Source organism: Manis javanica, chromosome 14 (assembly GCF_040802235.1).
Source record: "Manis javanica isolate MJ-LG chromosome 14, MJ_LKY, whole genome shotgun sequence".
NCBI classification, from domain to species: domain Eukaryota; kingdom Metazoa; phylum Chordata; class Mammalia; order Pholidota; family Manidae; genus Manis; species Manis javanica.
This window is the reverse complement of record NC_133169.1, coordinates 9,689,435-9,702,913: the sequence shown is the minus strand read 5'-3', so window position 1 is coordinate 9,702,913 and position 13,479 is coordinate 9,689,435. Positions and strand designations below refer to the sequence as shown.

Below are 13,479 nucleotides of genomic sequence, written 5' to 3'. Positions count from 1 at the left end.
GCACTGCTGTTCCCTCTGACTAAGATCCTTTTCCTTCCCCTCCTTCCTCCTCCTCCTCCCTTCACTGGCCAGCTCCTGCACCAGTGCTCAGGGCAGTCTTCTCCAACTGCCCCCTCCCCTACTCTCCCAGCCCAGATCAGATGAGATTGCTGCTCTGTGCTCCCATAAACCCCTGCACTTTTGTTCTCAAATATGACTTCCACTCAGAAGACTTGGTCGATTAGAGGAGAAAGCTCCCTGAGCAGGGAATCCTGATGCCCAGGGCCTGTATAGTACATGGCACATAGTAGATGCTCAATAAATATTTGTTGCAAAATAACATTCTCTCATATTATCGCCATCAGGAATGTCCCTGACATTATCCAACCATCATTTCTCTTGCTGCATAAGCAGACTACCACTTTCAAAGGGAACAAGGCCCCCACTACATACCTTTAGGAAAGTCCTCACTTATGTCTAACCCATATCCTCCCCCATTAGGGATTCTTAGCAGAAATGGCTGGTTTGGGTAACTATAGGGAACCAGGGACTCTGATGTGTGGGGCAGGATGGGCACACGGGCATAGGGAAGACTGCTTAGCTTGGTCTCTGTCCTTGGTCCCTTGCCTGGTGGGGGGTGCCTGAGTGCCTGGGAAGGTCAAGCACAGGGCTCCTCTGTCCATTTATAGGGCAGAGAATGGGCCTTACTTGTCTGGATGCCAGTGTGCTGGCTGCAAGGCCTGGCAACCTGGCAGGATCAGACAAAGCCTTGTTAGCATGTCCAGAAAGGAGAGTGGATCAGGCTGCCAGAAAGGTGGGGACGGATAAGATCCTGGACCCCAAGGGCAGGGATGTATGTGAAATGGGGGCCTGGCTGCCAAAGACAGACACTCCTAGATGGAGAAGGAGAAAGGCGTGAGAGGAGAGGCAGACATTGAGGTTTTGTCAGGAGGCCTTCTGTCCCCTTCCTTGGCCAGAGGGCATCAGTGGGGACCAGGGGGACCGGGACTGCATCCTTTCATCCTCCCTTGCCTTCAGCCTTGGGCCCAAGGAGAGGAAGAGCTACCCCCAGACATGGGATCATCTCCAAATGTGGAACATTTGTTTGGTAGCTCCTACCCTGGGATATTTAGAGGTTTCGCCAGACCTTCCGGCCCGCTGAGTTGGGCTGGGGAGTGCTTTCTATTTGGATACCCTGACTTCAAGGCCTTCAGACCTGGCCTAATCCAGGACCCTCTGGGCTCTCCCTGCCCCACCCAGGGAACCAAAGAACTCCCTGGAAGGTAGGGGAGAGGTTGTGGCTAGGTGGACCCCCAGCCACCCCATGGTCAGCGCAGTACAGAGAGCACCCCCGCCAGCTCTCTTGCGCACCTGACACCTTCAGTTCCTCTGTCTCTTCATCTCCATGTGACCTTCTGCTCTGCCTCCTGCTTCAGTGTGGGAGGAAAGCCCTGCTGAAGACTAAACTGAGCCCTGCAGCTTGCCCTAGCCTGCTTTTCCTGCCCCCGGAGGCCCCCATGTCACCCAGCCCAGCGCCCCTCATTGTGTGGCTGAGAGTGAGGCTCTGAGAGGCTAAATGCTGACCTGAGGCCACACGGCCAAAGACAGAACAGACCTCCCCTGTCTCACCCTGCTGACCCAGCCAGTCAGAGCAGACAGCACGGGCCGGACAACTGTTTGGATTGGAGACAAGGGGGCTTATTATGCTGGCGGCACTGAGGGGCTGGCAGGGAATACATGCCAGGGTGGGGGTGGCCCCAGGCCTAATCCCTATAATGAGCTCTGTGGGCAGAGGTGATGATTGGCTTGGCTTCTGCAGGCACTGTGGCCACCTGGACCGGCCCCCGGCCCAGCAGCACCCTAGCCCTCCCCGGGCCCCTGGCACCGCTGCCTGCTGTCTTGGTTTGTCTGCCTTGTCTCCCCCAGAGGCCCCCCAGGTCCTCCTCTCCTCAGAACTCAGCCCCTCCCCAGCACTAGCATCTCCTGCTCCCCAGTCTGCTCGGCAACTCTGCAGGCCTGAGGATCCCCTCTGCACGGGGGAAGGAAGAGTCCAGACTCTGTAGGCAGAGGCATTCCTTTATTCAGGCAGGGATAAACCAGATGGGACCAGAATGGCAGGAAAATGGGGGCTGGGACATAGGAGCAGCCCCTCACCCTCATGGGGTGGCCAGACATCCCGTGAGGATGCAGTGAGGTGGGGGAGGGCTGCAGCCCCCTCTCCCTCAGAGGAGCTACTGGGCTCCACGCCTTTCCCAGCTGACAGGTTGGGGAGGAGAGGGTGCAAGGAATGGGGCCTAGTCCTACAAGGACCCAGCTGGTTGAAGCCTCATGGGCAGTGTGGGCAGAATGTCCCCTTTGCAGGGTCCAATGGATGGGCATTTATTCCTGGAGCCCCACTCTTGCCCCCATTTCACCTTGGCCAGCCAGACCTCCTGGACAGAAACCACAGGAAGAGAGATACTAAGCTAAGGGTGCCGCCCCTGGGGGGACCATGGGGCTTGGTGACACCGCCCCCCACAAGTCCGCAGGGAGGGAGGAGGAGCTCTTTCCCTAGTCTTCCCCTGAGGTCCAGGAATCTCCCTCTCCTTCCCTCGGAGTGAACTTCAGGAACTGGCTCGGGCCCAGGTGGACAGCCCCTGCCCAAGGGGTCTTCAGGGCTCCTCCCTCCTCCTCCTCCAGGGGGCTCCCTCGGTCCCCCTCGGGGGCCCCCAGTTCCCCTTGCCCTCCTCCCTCAGTCTGCACCAGCCCATTTACCACCCCCCCATTCACGTGCTCCAGCTCCTCCTTCAAGCTGGGACCCTGGCCATTGACATCAGGTGTGTCCCCTACCCCCAGGCCCGTGTCCTCCACCCCACTGGGGGTGTCCAGAGGGCCAGGGACTCGGTCCTCCCTCTCCGAGGGAGCGGGGTCAGGCTCCCCCTCTGATCCGGAGGACTCAGTGCTGTGCCGGGCCTCGGTCTCCAGGGCGGTCAGGGGGGCGTGGGCCACTGTGCCCCTCAAGCTGTCATCCCAAGGGACACTGACAGGCACCGTCTCAGACTCTGGGAGGGTCTCTGTCTGAGGGCCACTCGGGGCTGGGAGGCTGCCAGTGGAGGACCCCGGGCCCCACCGCCCAACTCCGGGCGCCCTCTCCTCTTCCTCCCCACTCTCCTCATCTGCAAATCCGTCAGACTCCCCGTCCTGCTCCCAGGCTGTGGGCTCCACCACCTCCCTGGGGACCCCGGGAAGGAGAGACGCCTCGGTGCCCAGGTCCTCAAATTCCTCCGACAGGTCGGAGTCCTGGCCCCGCTCATCTCCATCCTCCTCCTCCTCCGAGAGCTGGGACCCAGGGCCCTCAGGGGCCAGGACGGCGGGACCCCAGCCTTCCCTCCCGGCATCCCCTTGAGGGGGAGGCCTCTGCTCCGCAGCCAGGCCCCAGCTGGGAGAGGCAGGGGACCTGAGGTAGAGGCCCAGGGGAGTGGAGTCGGGGAGAGTCTCCCCAAGCTCATCGGCCTCACTCTCTTCTCTGCTCTCCTCACCCTCGTCCTGGAGGCCCTCGGGGACCTCCCCAGAACTCAGCTCCTCTTGTTCGCCCTCTACCCTTCCCAGGGCCTCAGCCGAGCCCTGCAGCCCCCAGCTAGCCTCCTGGCACCCCTCAGCCAGGTGCCCAGGGGCATCTCCAGGGATTGGGGTGGGCAACCAGGGCTCAGGGGACCCCGGCACTAGTCTTGCATCCTCCGCTGCTTCCTCTGGCACCAGGGGCCTGGGTTGAGGGATATCACGTCCATCATGGCTCAAGGTGGGGAACCCGTCTGCCTCCCAGGGGGCCTCAGGCGCTGGCACCTCCCAGTGCTGAGCTGGCTCCCCGGGGTCTCTGCTCCCACTGGGTGGAGTGGAGAGCTCTGGCCCCAGAGCAGCTGCCTCCTCCAGCTCCTTCCTGGGCTCCCCCAAGCTCTGCACCCTCTTTGTCTCCAGACCTTCCTGCCCCGGGGGCGGCTCCATCGCCTCCTCTGTGGCCACATGGCCTGGATCCTCTAGCCCTGCCGCCTCCTGTGTGGTCCCCTGCTCGGTTCCCTGCTCTGTGCCCGCAGTAGACTCACCCACATCTGTCTCTAATCCCAGTGTGGCCTCTGAGGAGACTTGGGTACCCCCTGGGGCCTCATCCTCACCTTCTAACATCCGCTGTATCACTTCTGATGTTCCCTGGGGAGCCGGGAGGCCTGGGGCCCCCACATGCTCTGGCTGCCCTTCAGGGCCCTGGAGGCCCTCAGTGCCTCCTTCCCTACTGGTTCCCTCAAGTGGGACCCCCTGCTCTTTGGGCTCAGGGCTCCCTGGGTGCCCCTCAGCTGTGCTCCAGGCCTCCCCGGTGCCTGTCACCCGCAGCTCTCCCTGCTCTACAGACTTCTCCTTCCCCGTGAAGCCATCCTGGTCCCTCAGGTCCAGCCCTGCCTCATCCTCACTCTCTACTCCAGCCCTCCCAGGGGGCATTTCCTCATCCAGTTCTTGGTGCCCCACCGCATCCTCCTGCCTTCGCATGTTTGCAGACAATGGCCACCCCTGTCCTTCCTCTTCTAGGGACCCCAGCAACTCTTGCTTCTCTCCCTCCTCCAGGTTCTCTTCCTCTTCCAGGTACCTTTGATTTTCCTTGTCTCCCTCTTCTGTAGATCTCAAATTCTCTAGATTCCACTCTCCCAGAGATCTCAGTGCTTCTTGACTCTGCTTTTCTAGAGAGTTCACTGTCCCCTGATTCATATCTTCCAGAGGCCACAGAGGCTCTTGCATTTCTAGAGATTTCAGTATTTCCAGGTCTTCTCCTGCAGACTTTAGTGGTTCTAGATTTTCTGTTTCTGAAGATCTCACTACCTCTACATTCTCTTCTTTTAGAGACCTTAAGTCTTGATTCTCTTTTTCAAGAGGTCTAAATACCTCCTGGTCTTTTTCAAGAGACATTAGTGTCTCTGGTTTCACCTTTTCTAGAGGTCCCAGTGTCATCTGGTCTCCTAGAGATCTCAGTGGCTGTTGAGTCTCTTTTTCTAGAGGCCTTAATGTCTCCTGAACCTCTTCTAGATACCTCAATGGCTCCTGGACCTCTTTTTCTAGAGGTCCTATTGCCTCCTCGCCCTCTTCTTCTAGAGACCTCAGGGAGTCCTGGTTCTCTTTTTCTAGAGGGCTCAGGGTCTCATGATTCTCATCTCCTGAAGACATTAGGGACTCCTTGTTTTCTTTTCCTAGAGACCTCAATGTCTCCTGGTCCTCTTCTAGAGGCCTCAGTGGCTCCTGAACCTCTTGTTCTAGAGGCTTCAAGGTCTCATGATTCTCATCTTTTGGAGACCGTAAGGACTCCTGCTTCTCTTTTTCTGGAAGTCTCAAGGTCTCTTGATTCTTATCTTCTAGAGACCACAATGGCTCTTGATTCTCCTTTTCCAGATTTTTCAATGACTCAAAGCTCTCTTCTTCTAGAGACTTCACTAATTCTTGACTTTCCTTTCCTGGACATAAAAATGTCTCTAGACTACCTTCAAGAGACGTCATTAGTTTTTGAGTCTCCTTTTCTAGACTTTCTGGTGTTCCTAAGTTCTTTTCTTCTAAAGATTTCAGAGATTCTTGAGTTTCCTTCTCTAGAGATCTCAGTGACTCGTGGCTCTGTTTTTCCAGAGACACCAGTGGTTCTTGAATTTCCTCTTCTACAGACTTCAGAGTTTCTTTTTCCAAAGGACCTTGAGTGTTCTGAACTTCATTCATATCCGGAGCCCCCTCTTTTTGTTCTGTTTCCTGCTGCAAACTGTTCACCATTTTGACCTCTATGAATGTTTCTTTTTCTGCTAGCCCCCAGATTTGCCCTTCACCTTCCTCCTGGAATCTGCTGGACCCTCTAGACCCACTAGGTTCTCCATCTCTGGCTTCTAAACTGGGATGGTCAAGGCTGAGAGGTGGGGCCAAGGAGGCATGATCTTCAGGGGACTGTCCTGTGCTGACCTCTTGCTGCTTGCCCCCAGGCTCCTCTGGTTCTGGAAGGACCCTGGCAGGGATGGCCACCTTGGCTTCAGCCCACGTGGCCTCTGGAGCCTGTTGCCTCCCAGCCTGTGGCTGGAGCAGGGAGAGAGGGTCATTCTGAGCTCTGATTTCTGCATCTGTATTGGGGCAGGGAGCCTGAAGTGTGGGTAGGATAGGGGTGCTGGCCAAGGTGGGAGTACGGGCCTGGAGGAATTCCTGGCTTTTCAGAAAGGCAGGCACAGGTGTCTCGAGGCTATCAGGCAAGGGTGAGGAGAGGGGAGTAGGGCTCATGACAGAGAGCAAAGGTCCCAGATGCCGGCCCTCTGGGATCCCAGGGAAATTCAGCTCCAGCTTAGGGTCTGGAAAGGCATAGGGGAAGAAACAGTGTCAGTATGTACTGGCTGGCAGGGGACAGGCACAGAGCAACTACTACTTCTGGCCAAAGTGCCTATGGGCCCTTCCCTGCCCTCCCCCTGGCCTGGCTGAGAGCACGCTCACTGCTAGGGGCCAAGGAGTCAAGATTTAGACTGATGCCTCTCAGGAAAGGAATTGCTCTGGGGTATGAAGAGCAAAGGAGAGAGTTTGGGGGTGGGGGGGTACCTGGCCCCTCCTCTTACCCTGGAAGCTGAGGGGAGCCTTGGAACCGCTGCCAGCTGTCTGCAGCCGGGAGTTCTCAGCCTCCAGGAGGGTCCTGGGGAGAAGGGAGGAAAGCTGGGTCAGGCCTCTGCCACAGGCCCTTACGTAGGCAAACCGACCTGGGAAAACCTGGAGCTGAGCCTGCGTGTCCCTGACACTGCAGGCTCCCTCTTCATTCTCACCACTATCACACAAAAGCCACGCACAGGGTTCTGTTTGGCTGTGCATATGACGTCACATGGTCACATGCCCACAGATATCACACACTTGGTCACACAACATCACACACTTATTTGGGACACACAGACACACAAGCAGATTCCCACACAGTCGACACAGTGTACACACACCCGCATATAGCTTAGAGAGTCTCCTCCCCACCCCAGGCCCATGACCTCATCTTTCGTGTGGGGGGCCGATTCTCATGCTAATTGCTGCCATTGTCCGGGGCCATCTGGAGGGTCTGAGTAGGGGGCTTCCCAGGGGAAGTGGGAATTCTCAGGCTGTTCCCATGGGATAGGCTCCCCCCCCCCCGTCCTCCTCCCCCAAGGCCCCCCAGAGCTGGTGGCAGACAAAAGCAAGTGAATTCAGCTCTCTCCAAATCCTTTTCATGCCTCTAAAACGGGCGATGGCCCAGACCCTTTCCCTCAGTGGTTTGATTGGGGGTCAAGGCCCCCTCATCCTGGGACTTCTGTGTACTCTGGATCCCAAGCCTTTCAGGGCAATGCAGGTCTTTGTGACCATGCTCCTGCATCAGTGCCTCATGAGGACATAGGCGAGGTGGAGAGAACCACTCAGGGGAGGGGGCCAATCAATTCAACAAGTTACGCTGATGCATATGCTCTCTGCTCTTCATGACCTGAGCCTGGTTGGTGTTTTCTGTCCCAGCTCTGTCCTCCCCGGTGCAGCACTGTGCCCCGGGAGCTCTGCTGTCTTCCTTGCACCTACATCCCCAACGGCCTTCTCTCTCTGGGCCCTGCCTACACTCTTCTCCCCTCCTGCACCTGTCCCAGGAACCCTGCCTTGCTTTGCCTGGGGCTTCTGGGGGGCACTGTTCTCATACTTATCCAGCCTGGTCCCCACCCTGTGGGCTAGGGGTACGCAAAGCCTCTCCTTCCTCAGGCTCTATCGCTGGATCCTCAGCCAACCAGGCCAGTTTCCCAGAAGAGACCGCGGGTTTGCCCAAGGCCACAAAGCCAGAAAGTAGCACTTTCTCAGCCTCAGCATTTCCTGAGCCAACAGGAAATGTGGTCAGTAGAAGGGCTGGGCAGAGCCAAGGGCACTGGGGTTTGAGGGGAGTCAGGCCCATGACATTCAGGATGGAAGGGGCCTTGAACAGCACCCAGACCATCTCCCATCCCCCAGACGAGGAAACCGAGGCCCAGGTCAGGTGGCAAGTCAGGGCCACCACCCCACACGTGCAACTCCTCCTCCCTGAGGCTGTCCAAGGACATCACCCGCCCGGTGGGAATCCACCCCCGCCCGGTGGGAATCCACCCACACGAAGAGTGGGCTTTTCAGCCTCTTGGGGAAAGTCTGGGGGCAGACGCCCCACATGGGTCCAGCCCTCTCCTCTGAGGCCATCTTAGCCAGCAACATCACCTCTCTTTGGGGGATTTCCCAGGTGCAGGACACTTCCCTGGTCCTGAGCCCCTGGGGGAGCTGTGGGCTCAGGTGGGACACATCCTAGTGAGGAAGGGATCAGCCTAGAATCACAGAACCTAGGGGTGGTAGAGCAGCCACCCCCCGTGGCTCTGAGCCCCTCCAGCCGAGGAGTGTGCAGCTGTGTGCCTGGGTGAGTGGGGGTCCGTCCTTACCTGTATGTGGCCACCTCTAGACTGAGGGACATCTTGAGGTGTGCCAGCTGCTGCCGACCTTCCAGGACCTGGGCAATCTGGCTCTGTAGGCCCTGTTTCTCCTGCTCCAAGGCCTCCACAGCCAGCTGCAGAGCAAGCCAGAGGGGTCAGTGAAGGGGTGGGTCCTTCCTACCAACCAACTTGCCTCCCCCTCGGCTGCTGTAGGGGCATCTTCTGCTACCTGACTGACTTTGCTGAGGGGCAGATTCCTGCCACCCCTAACCCACTCCCTTGCCAGAGAACTGCCTCTGAAGCCCCCTCAGTGAGCACAGGGGCCCCTCTCAGCCCTCTCCCACAGCCTGGCTCCTCCTCTGAGGATGCCGATTAAATGGTAGCACATGTTGCTCAAATTCAGCTCCCCCTGGAAGGGGGAGGTGAGGGAGGAGAGGAGATGGGTTACAGAGGAGGGAAAAAAGTGGAAACAGAAGGAAAAACGATTAATCAAGAGGCTTGGAGCCTGCAGGACTGGAAGCCAAACAGCCTTGGTCCCAATCACTGTCTCCCACTCCTCGCACCAGGCCCCCACCGCCTCCACTTCCCACATGTTCTGGAATCTTTGTCCTCCCAGAGGAGGGGTGGGGAGGGGGCGGCCATGGTGAGGTCTCTGTCTGGCCCAGGCAGGAGGCTGTTTTCTCAGCTGCTGGTCACATCTGTGCAGTGTGGGGGGAGCAGCTGTCCCAGGCCTCTGGAATGTGCTCGGGGAGCAGAGAAGCCAGGGCATGGAAGAGGGCTGGTGGCCACTCATCCAGGGCCCCTCACCAGCTCCTGCCACGGGGGGAGGACAATCAAGAATTTGGAGATTCTGAATGGCCAGAGCATCAGATCAGCACTGAGGGGGAAAGTCCTGGGCATCTCCTCAGTGACAGCAGAGCACAGGGAGAGGCCTAGGGGCCGTGAGGGTGGGAAGGGGCCATCCCGTCGGGACAGGGAGGAGGCTGTCCCACTGGCCTTGGACCTGTCTGCCCTTCCAGGGGGTGTGTTTTGAGAGGGCTCTGAACCCCCATCATGCCCACCTTACTCCACAGGAGTTGTGAAGTCTAGCCTAGAGCCTCCAGCACCAGGTACGGGTTTTCTAAGAAGTGGGCTCTGATGGGCAGCCACCTCCAAGCCCTACTTCCCACTCCCTCCCCAGAAGGTCTCTGAACCACCCCCCAGGGACTTCCTGAAGCCCTATCTAGCCCAAGTCTCCCACCCCCACCACCTCACCTGGAACTTGTCAGTAGCCCTCAGCCGCTCCTGCCAGCGACCCTCTAACCTCTGCTCCAGCGCTGCCCTGCGCTCCTGGAGGCCACCGCGCTCCGCCTGGAGCTGCTGCAGCTCCAGGCGACCCTCACGGGCGCCCTGCACCGCGCGACCCAGCCGCTCGAGGGCCTGGCCCAGCGACGTCTCCATGTGCGCCACGCGCTCCTGGTAGCCCAACACGGCCCCGCGCCACGCCTGGCTCAGCCGCCGCGCCAGGTCTTCCACCTCGGGGGCCGGCGCGGGGCCCCCGCGGGGCGCGGCGGGGCCGCGGGGGACGCAGGCCGCCTGCGCGTTCAGCCCGGCGCGCTCCTCCTCGTGCGCGGCGCGCAGGGCCTCCAGCTCGCGCTCCAGCTCCGCCGCCTGGGTGGTCAGCCAGGCCTGGGCGCACTTCTCCGCCTCGACCGCGCGTCGGTGGCGGGCCACCTCCTCCGCCGTCCGCTCCCGGGCCAGCCTCTGACGCTGGTATCGGCCCGCCACGCCCTCCACCTCTTCTACCAGGTTGTCTCGCGCCACCTCGGCCGCGTGCTTCTCCCGCCAGCGCTGGTCGACGAGGGCCCGCAGGGCCGCCAGTTCGTCGTCTGCACGGGCCCGCCAGGAGGCGTCCCCAGACTGTGCCCGGAGACCCCCGAGTTCCGCGCTGAGCAGCTCATTCTGCTCTTCTAGCGCCTTGACTCTGGCCAGGTAGGCCTCCAGGCGCCGGTTGAGCTCCCACATCTGAAAAGATTCCTCCCCCAGGCAGCCCTCCATCCTGCTCATCTGAACCACCGACGGTGGAGAGACTCAGGGCACCGGGAGAAGCCAGTGGCCCTTAGAGCTTTTAGGACAAAAGGGAAAAAGAGACGGAGGGGACAGTGAACGGGCGGAGCCTGGAGCTGCCGGAGCTACTGAGAGTCGGGAGTGGGAGCTGGGAGCTCCGCTATTCATACTCCCGCCAGCGAGGCGGGAAAAGGGGCGGGACCCCAGGCCTTAACTCCTTAGAGTTCAGAGCAGCAGCGGCAGCCTCTGCCCTTGAGGCCCTGGTGTGCTGGAGAGTGAGGCTAAGGATAAGCCAGTCTGATGATGATGGTGTCTTTCTGCGGGAGGAGGCCAAGAACGGTCATAACCCCAGATAAACGCAGATTATGCACAGAACTGAACCTGTGGAGGGGATGCCAGGGGGCTCTGGGCTGATTCCAGTCTCAGTTACTGAGCACCCCATACAGTTATCACTTACTGAATTCCTCTAAGACTCAGTTTCTTCGTCTCTAAGATGGGAACAATGATGGAAATCTCAGCGGACAGCCGAAAAGATAGATGTGGTCACGTTTTTCATAAATAACAAGTGCTCACCTCCTAAAATACTGGAACAAAGCAGCATTGCTGAGAGAGGATAGAGAGACACTGTCTGGAAAACTGGAAGAATGTCCCTTTGGGAGACATGATACATGCACACACATCCTTTTACTTGTTTCCAGCAGGAAATGGAGAGGTCAGGTGAGAAGGTGTTTTCTCTCTTCTATTCACCTCCATCCTTCCTACCTCTCTTCCACGTAACCTGAGGTTCAGGTACCCAGGTTTAGGTAGTCAAACGTCCTCTCTCCGTTGTCAGGGAAGGGCTCCCCATCCTGGCCTCATAGTCAGGGATTTTTTGAGCAGAGGGCGCCCTCTGTCGGCATAAAGACGAGGCCAAGACACGTAAGCAGAAAGAAAAGGCAGTTCTTTCCATTATCACAAGCTCACATTGTAATGTGCCAAATTATATTCTAACATTTTACTTATATTATCTGACAGAATTCTCAAAACACCCGTTTGAGGGGTCTACATTTCTGGAAGCAGAGAGCTCACTGAGGGTGAAAGTAGTCGGGAGGGATTTCTGGAGAAGGGAAGGTCTTTGTTCAGGGGAGTGGGGGACCGTAGGACCCTAGAGTAAGGGGAAGCAGAGCCAGAAGGGGAGACTCAGCCTTAACGAGACCAAGGGAATCTTTGGGGAAGGAACTTCTGCTCATGTAAGTCCAATTTAGTGTTATGAAGTGTACATTGAACACCTACTATGTGATCAGCCCTCTGTCCCAACCCTGGAGTAGCACATAGTTCAGTGATGTCAGGGCAACAGCAATGAACACTGAGTCTCGTGGTGAAGACAAACGTAATAAGATTATTACAATAGTTAGCTCCCAAGGCATCCACAGAGAGTTGGGGTGCACAGAGAACATAGGGGAGCTTCTGGGTAGGAAGTACAGCATAGTCAATGACCAGGAGGCCACCCCACCAATACCTCTGCCACCCGGCCTTCGGAATTCACTACATCTATGCGGAACAGAGACCAGGGGAAGGCCAGTGGGTGCGGAATGGAGGGACTGACTGAGAGTTAGTTCAGACCGGGAGCCCAAGCCTTCTCCATCCTCACATCACCTCACAATCCTGCTGTTGGGTTTGGGCGGAGGGCTCCCGAGAGTTGTGTTCAGGAGAGCTGGATGTGGAGCCTCTCCCTCCTGTGGGGAGAAAGATACTGAATATTTGAGATCCCTGGGATCCTTGAGGGGGGACCCCTGCTGGCATTGGGGTGGAGAGCTTCTCTCCTTGGCCCCTCAATTTTACCCAGAGGGGACACATTGGGCACCATGTCTCATGCAAAGAGCACTGGGTCTGACTTTTACACTTTCTAGCTGAATGGCCTTGGACAAATCATGTAACTTCTCTAAGTAAGCCTCAGTTTACCTGTTTGGTAAAAGAGGTTAATACTTACCCATCCCTGTAAGTTTATTCTGAGGATCAAACAAGACTACAAACACTTTTTGAAGACCATTACCATGAAAGCTATTGAGCTGGAGCAAACTCTCCTCCCATGAACTACTCTCAGTGAGTTTTAGGGGTAATGGGGAACAGAGATGGCCTAGAATGCTGGAAAAGAGTATGATGTTGATTTCTCAAAAGCAGGAGGTGAGTTTCAGCAACCACAGCCCGGCAGAGCCACAGCAATGTTCAGAAGAGTCTAAAAAGACAACATCTGAAGCAATGAGAAATGAGGGAAATGAGGCCCTTCCTGGGGACCAGCAGGCACTCAGTGGGCATGAGGCTGTCCAACTGGCCTCCTCTCCTCCTCCAGCAGTTGCTCTGGATTACTGGGATTTTTGTGAGGTCCCTGGCTGCACACCTTCTGTTCCTGGGCCCAGGACACATGGGCTACGTGATACTACAGTGGACACAAAGTTCAGTAGCCATCCCCAGAGATGTCCATGAGGAGGGCCCCGTGGGCTGCCCTGGTTCTGTCCGTGGTCCTGACTATTACAAGTTTGTACTAAAGACTTGGATGAAAACATAGAAGCCATATTTATCAAATCTACAGATTATGCAAGAACTAAGATTTTAGATTTTGACAAAATAGGAAAAAAAGTTGAACCAGATGACATTTCACAGGGATAAATGTGAAATTCTGCTTTTGGTTCATATATATATATAATCTCAACAGCATAAGAAGGTAAGAGTAAAGAGTAGAATATACCCAGTGAAGAGAGCAGAGAGCCTGCGGGTTTTAGCAGACCACAGCTTGTTATGAACCACCACTGTGAACTGGCTACCTGCAAAAGTACAAAGGGTATAAATGATCAATAGATGCAAGGTGTCCAGATCAAAAGTGGCAACATTCCCATTGTCCTCCACACCTGAAGTGTTACCTGGACACTATTCCAAGAGGGACCTTGATCAGTTGGGATTGACCCCAGAGGAAGATGAGCGGATAGTAAGGAAGTTGGAATAATGTTTGATGACGACGTTCAGAACATACTTATGTCTCAGGATTGCAGGTAAGCTCTGA

The 13,479-nt window shown here is 57.0% G+C and overlaps 1 protein-coding gene across 1 annotated transcript; it reads right to left on the bottom strand.

Moving 5' to 3' along the window:
* Positions 1-2,037: 2,037 nt before the first annotated feature.
* On the bottom strand, positions 2,038-10,598 carry NES (nestin). Its single transcript, XM_037016770.2, has 4 exons — positions 9,651-10,598; positions 8,406-8,530; positions 6,570-6,643; positions 2,038-6,311 (listed from the first exon to the last, which is right to left on the bottom strand). The coding sequence occupies exons 1-4, from the start codon at positions 10,440-10,442 to the stop codon at positions 2,530-2,532; spliced, it is 4,773 nt and encodes a 1,590-aa protein (XP_036872665.2). The 5' UTR covers positions 10,443-10,598; the 3' UTR covers positions 2,038-2,529.
* Between the last annotated feature and the right edge of the window lie 2,881 nt (positions 10,599-13,479).

Bases quoted from the DNA above. Each gene is read 5' to 3' on its own strand.
- NES (XM_037016770.2), bottom strand. From the start codon at position 10,442: ATGAGCAGGATGGAGGGCTGCCTGGGGGAGGAATCTTTTCAGATGTGG. The intron at 6,644-8,405 runs GTAAGGACGGAC...CCTTCTCCCCAG, and splicing joins CTAGAGGTGGCCACATACAG to GACCCTCCTGGAGGCTGAGA. The intron at 6,312-6,569 runs GTAAGAGGAGGG...ATGCCTTTCCAG, and splicing joins GGCTCCCCTCAGCTTCCAGG to ACCCTAAGCTGGAGCTGAAT.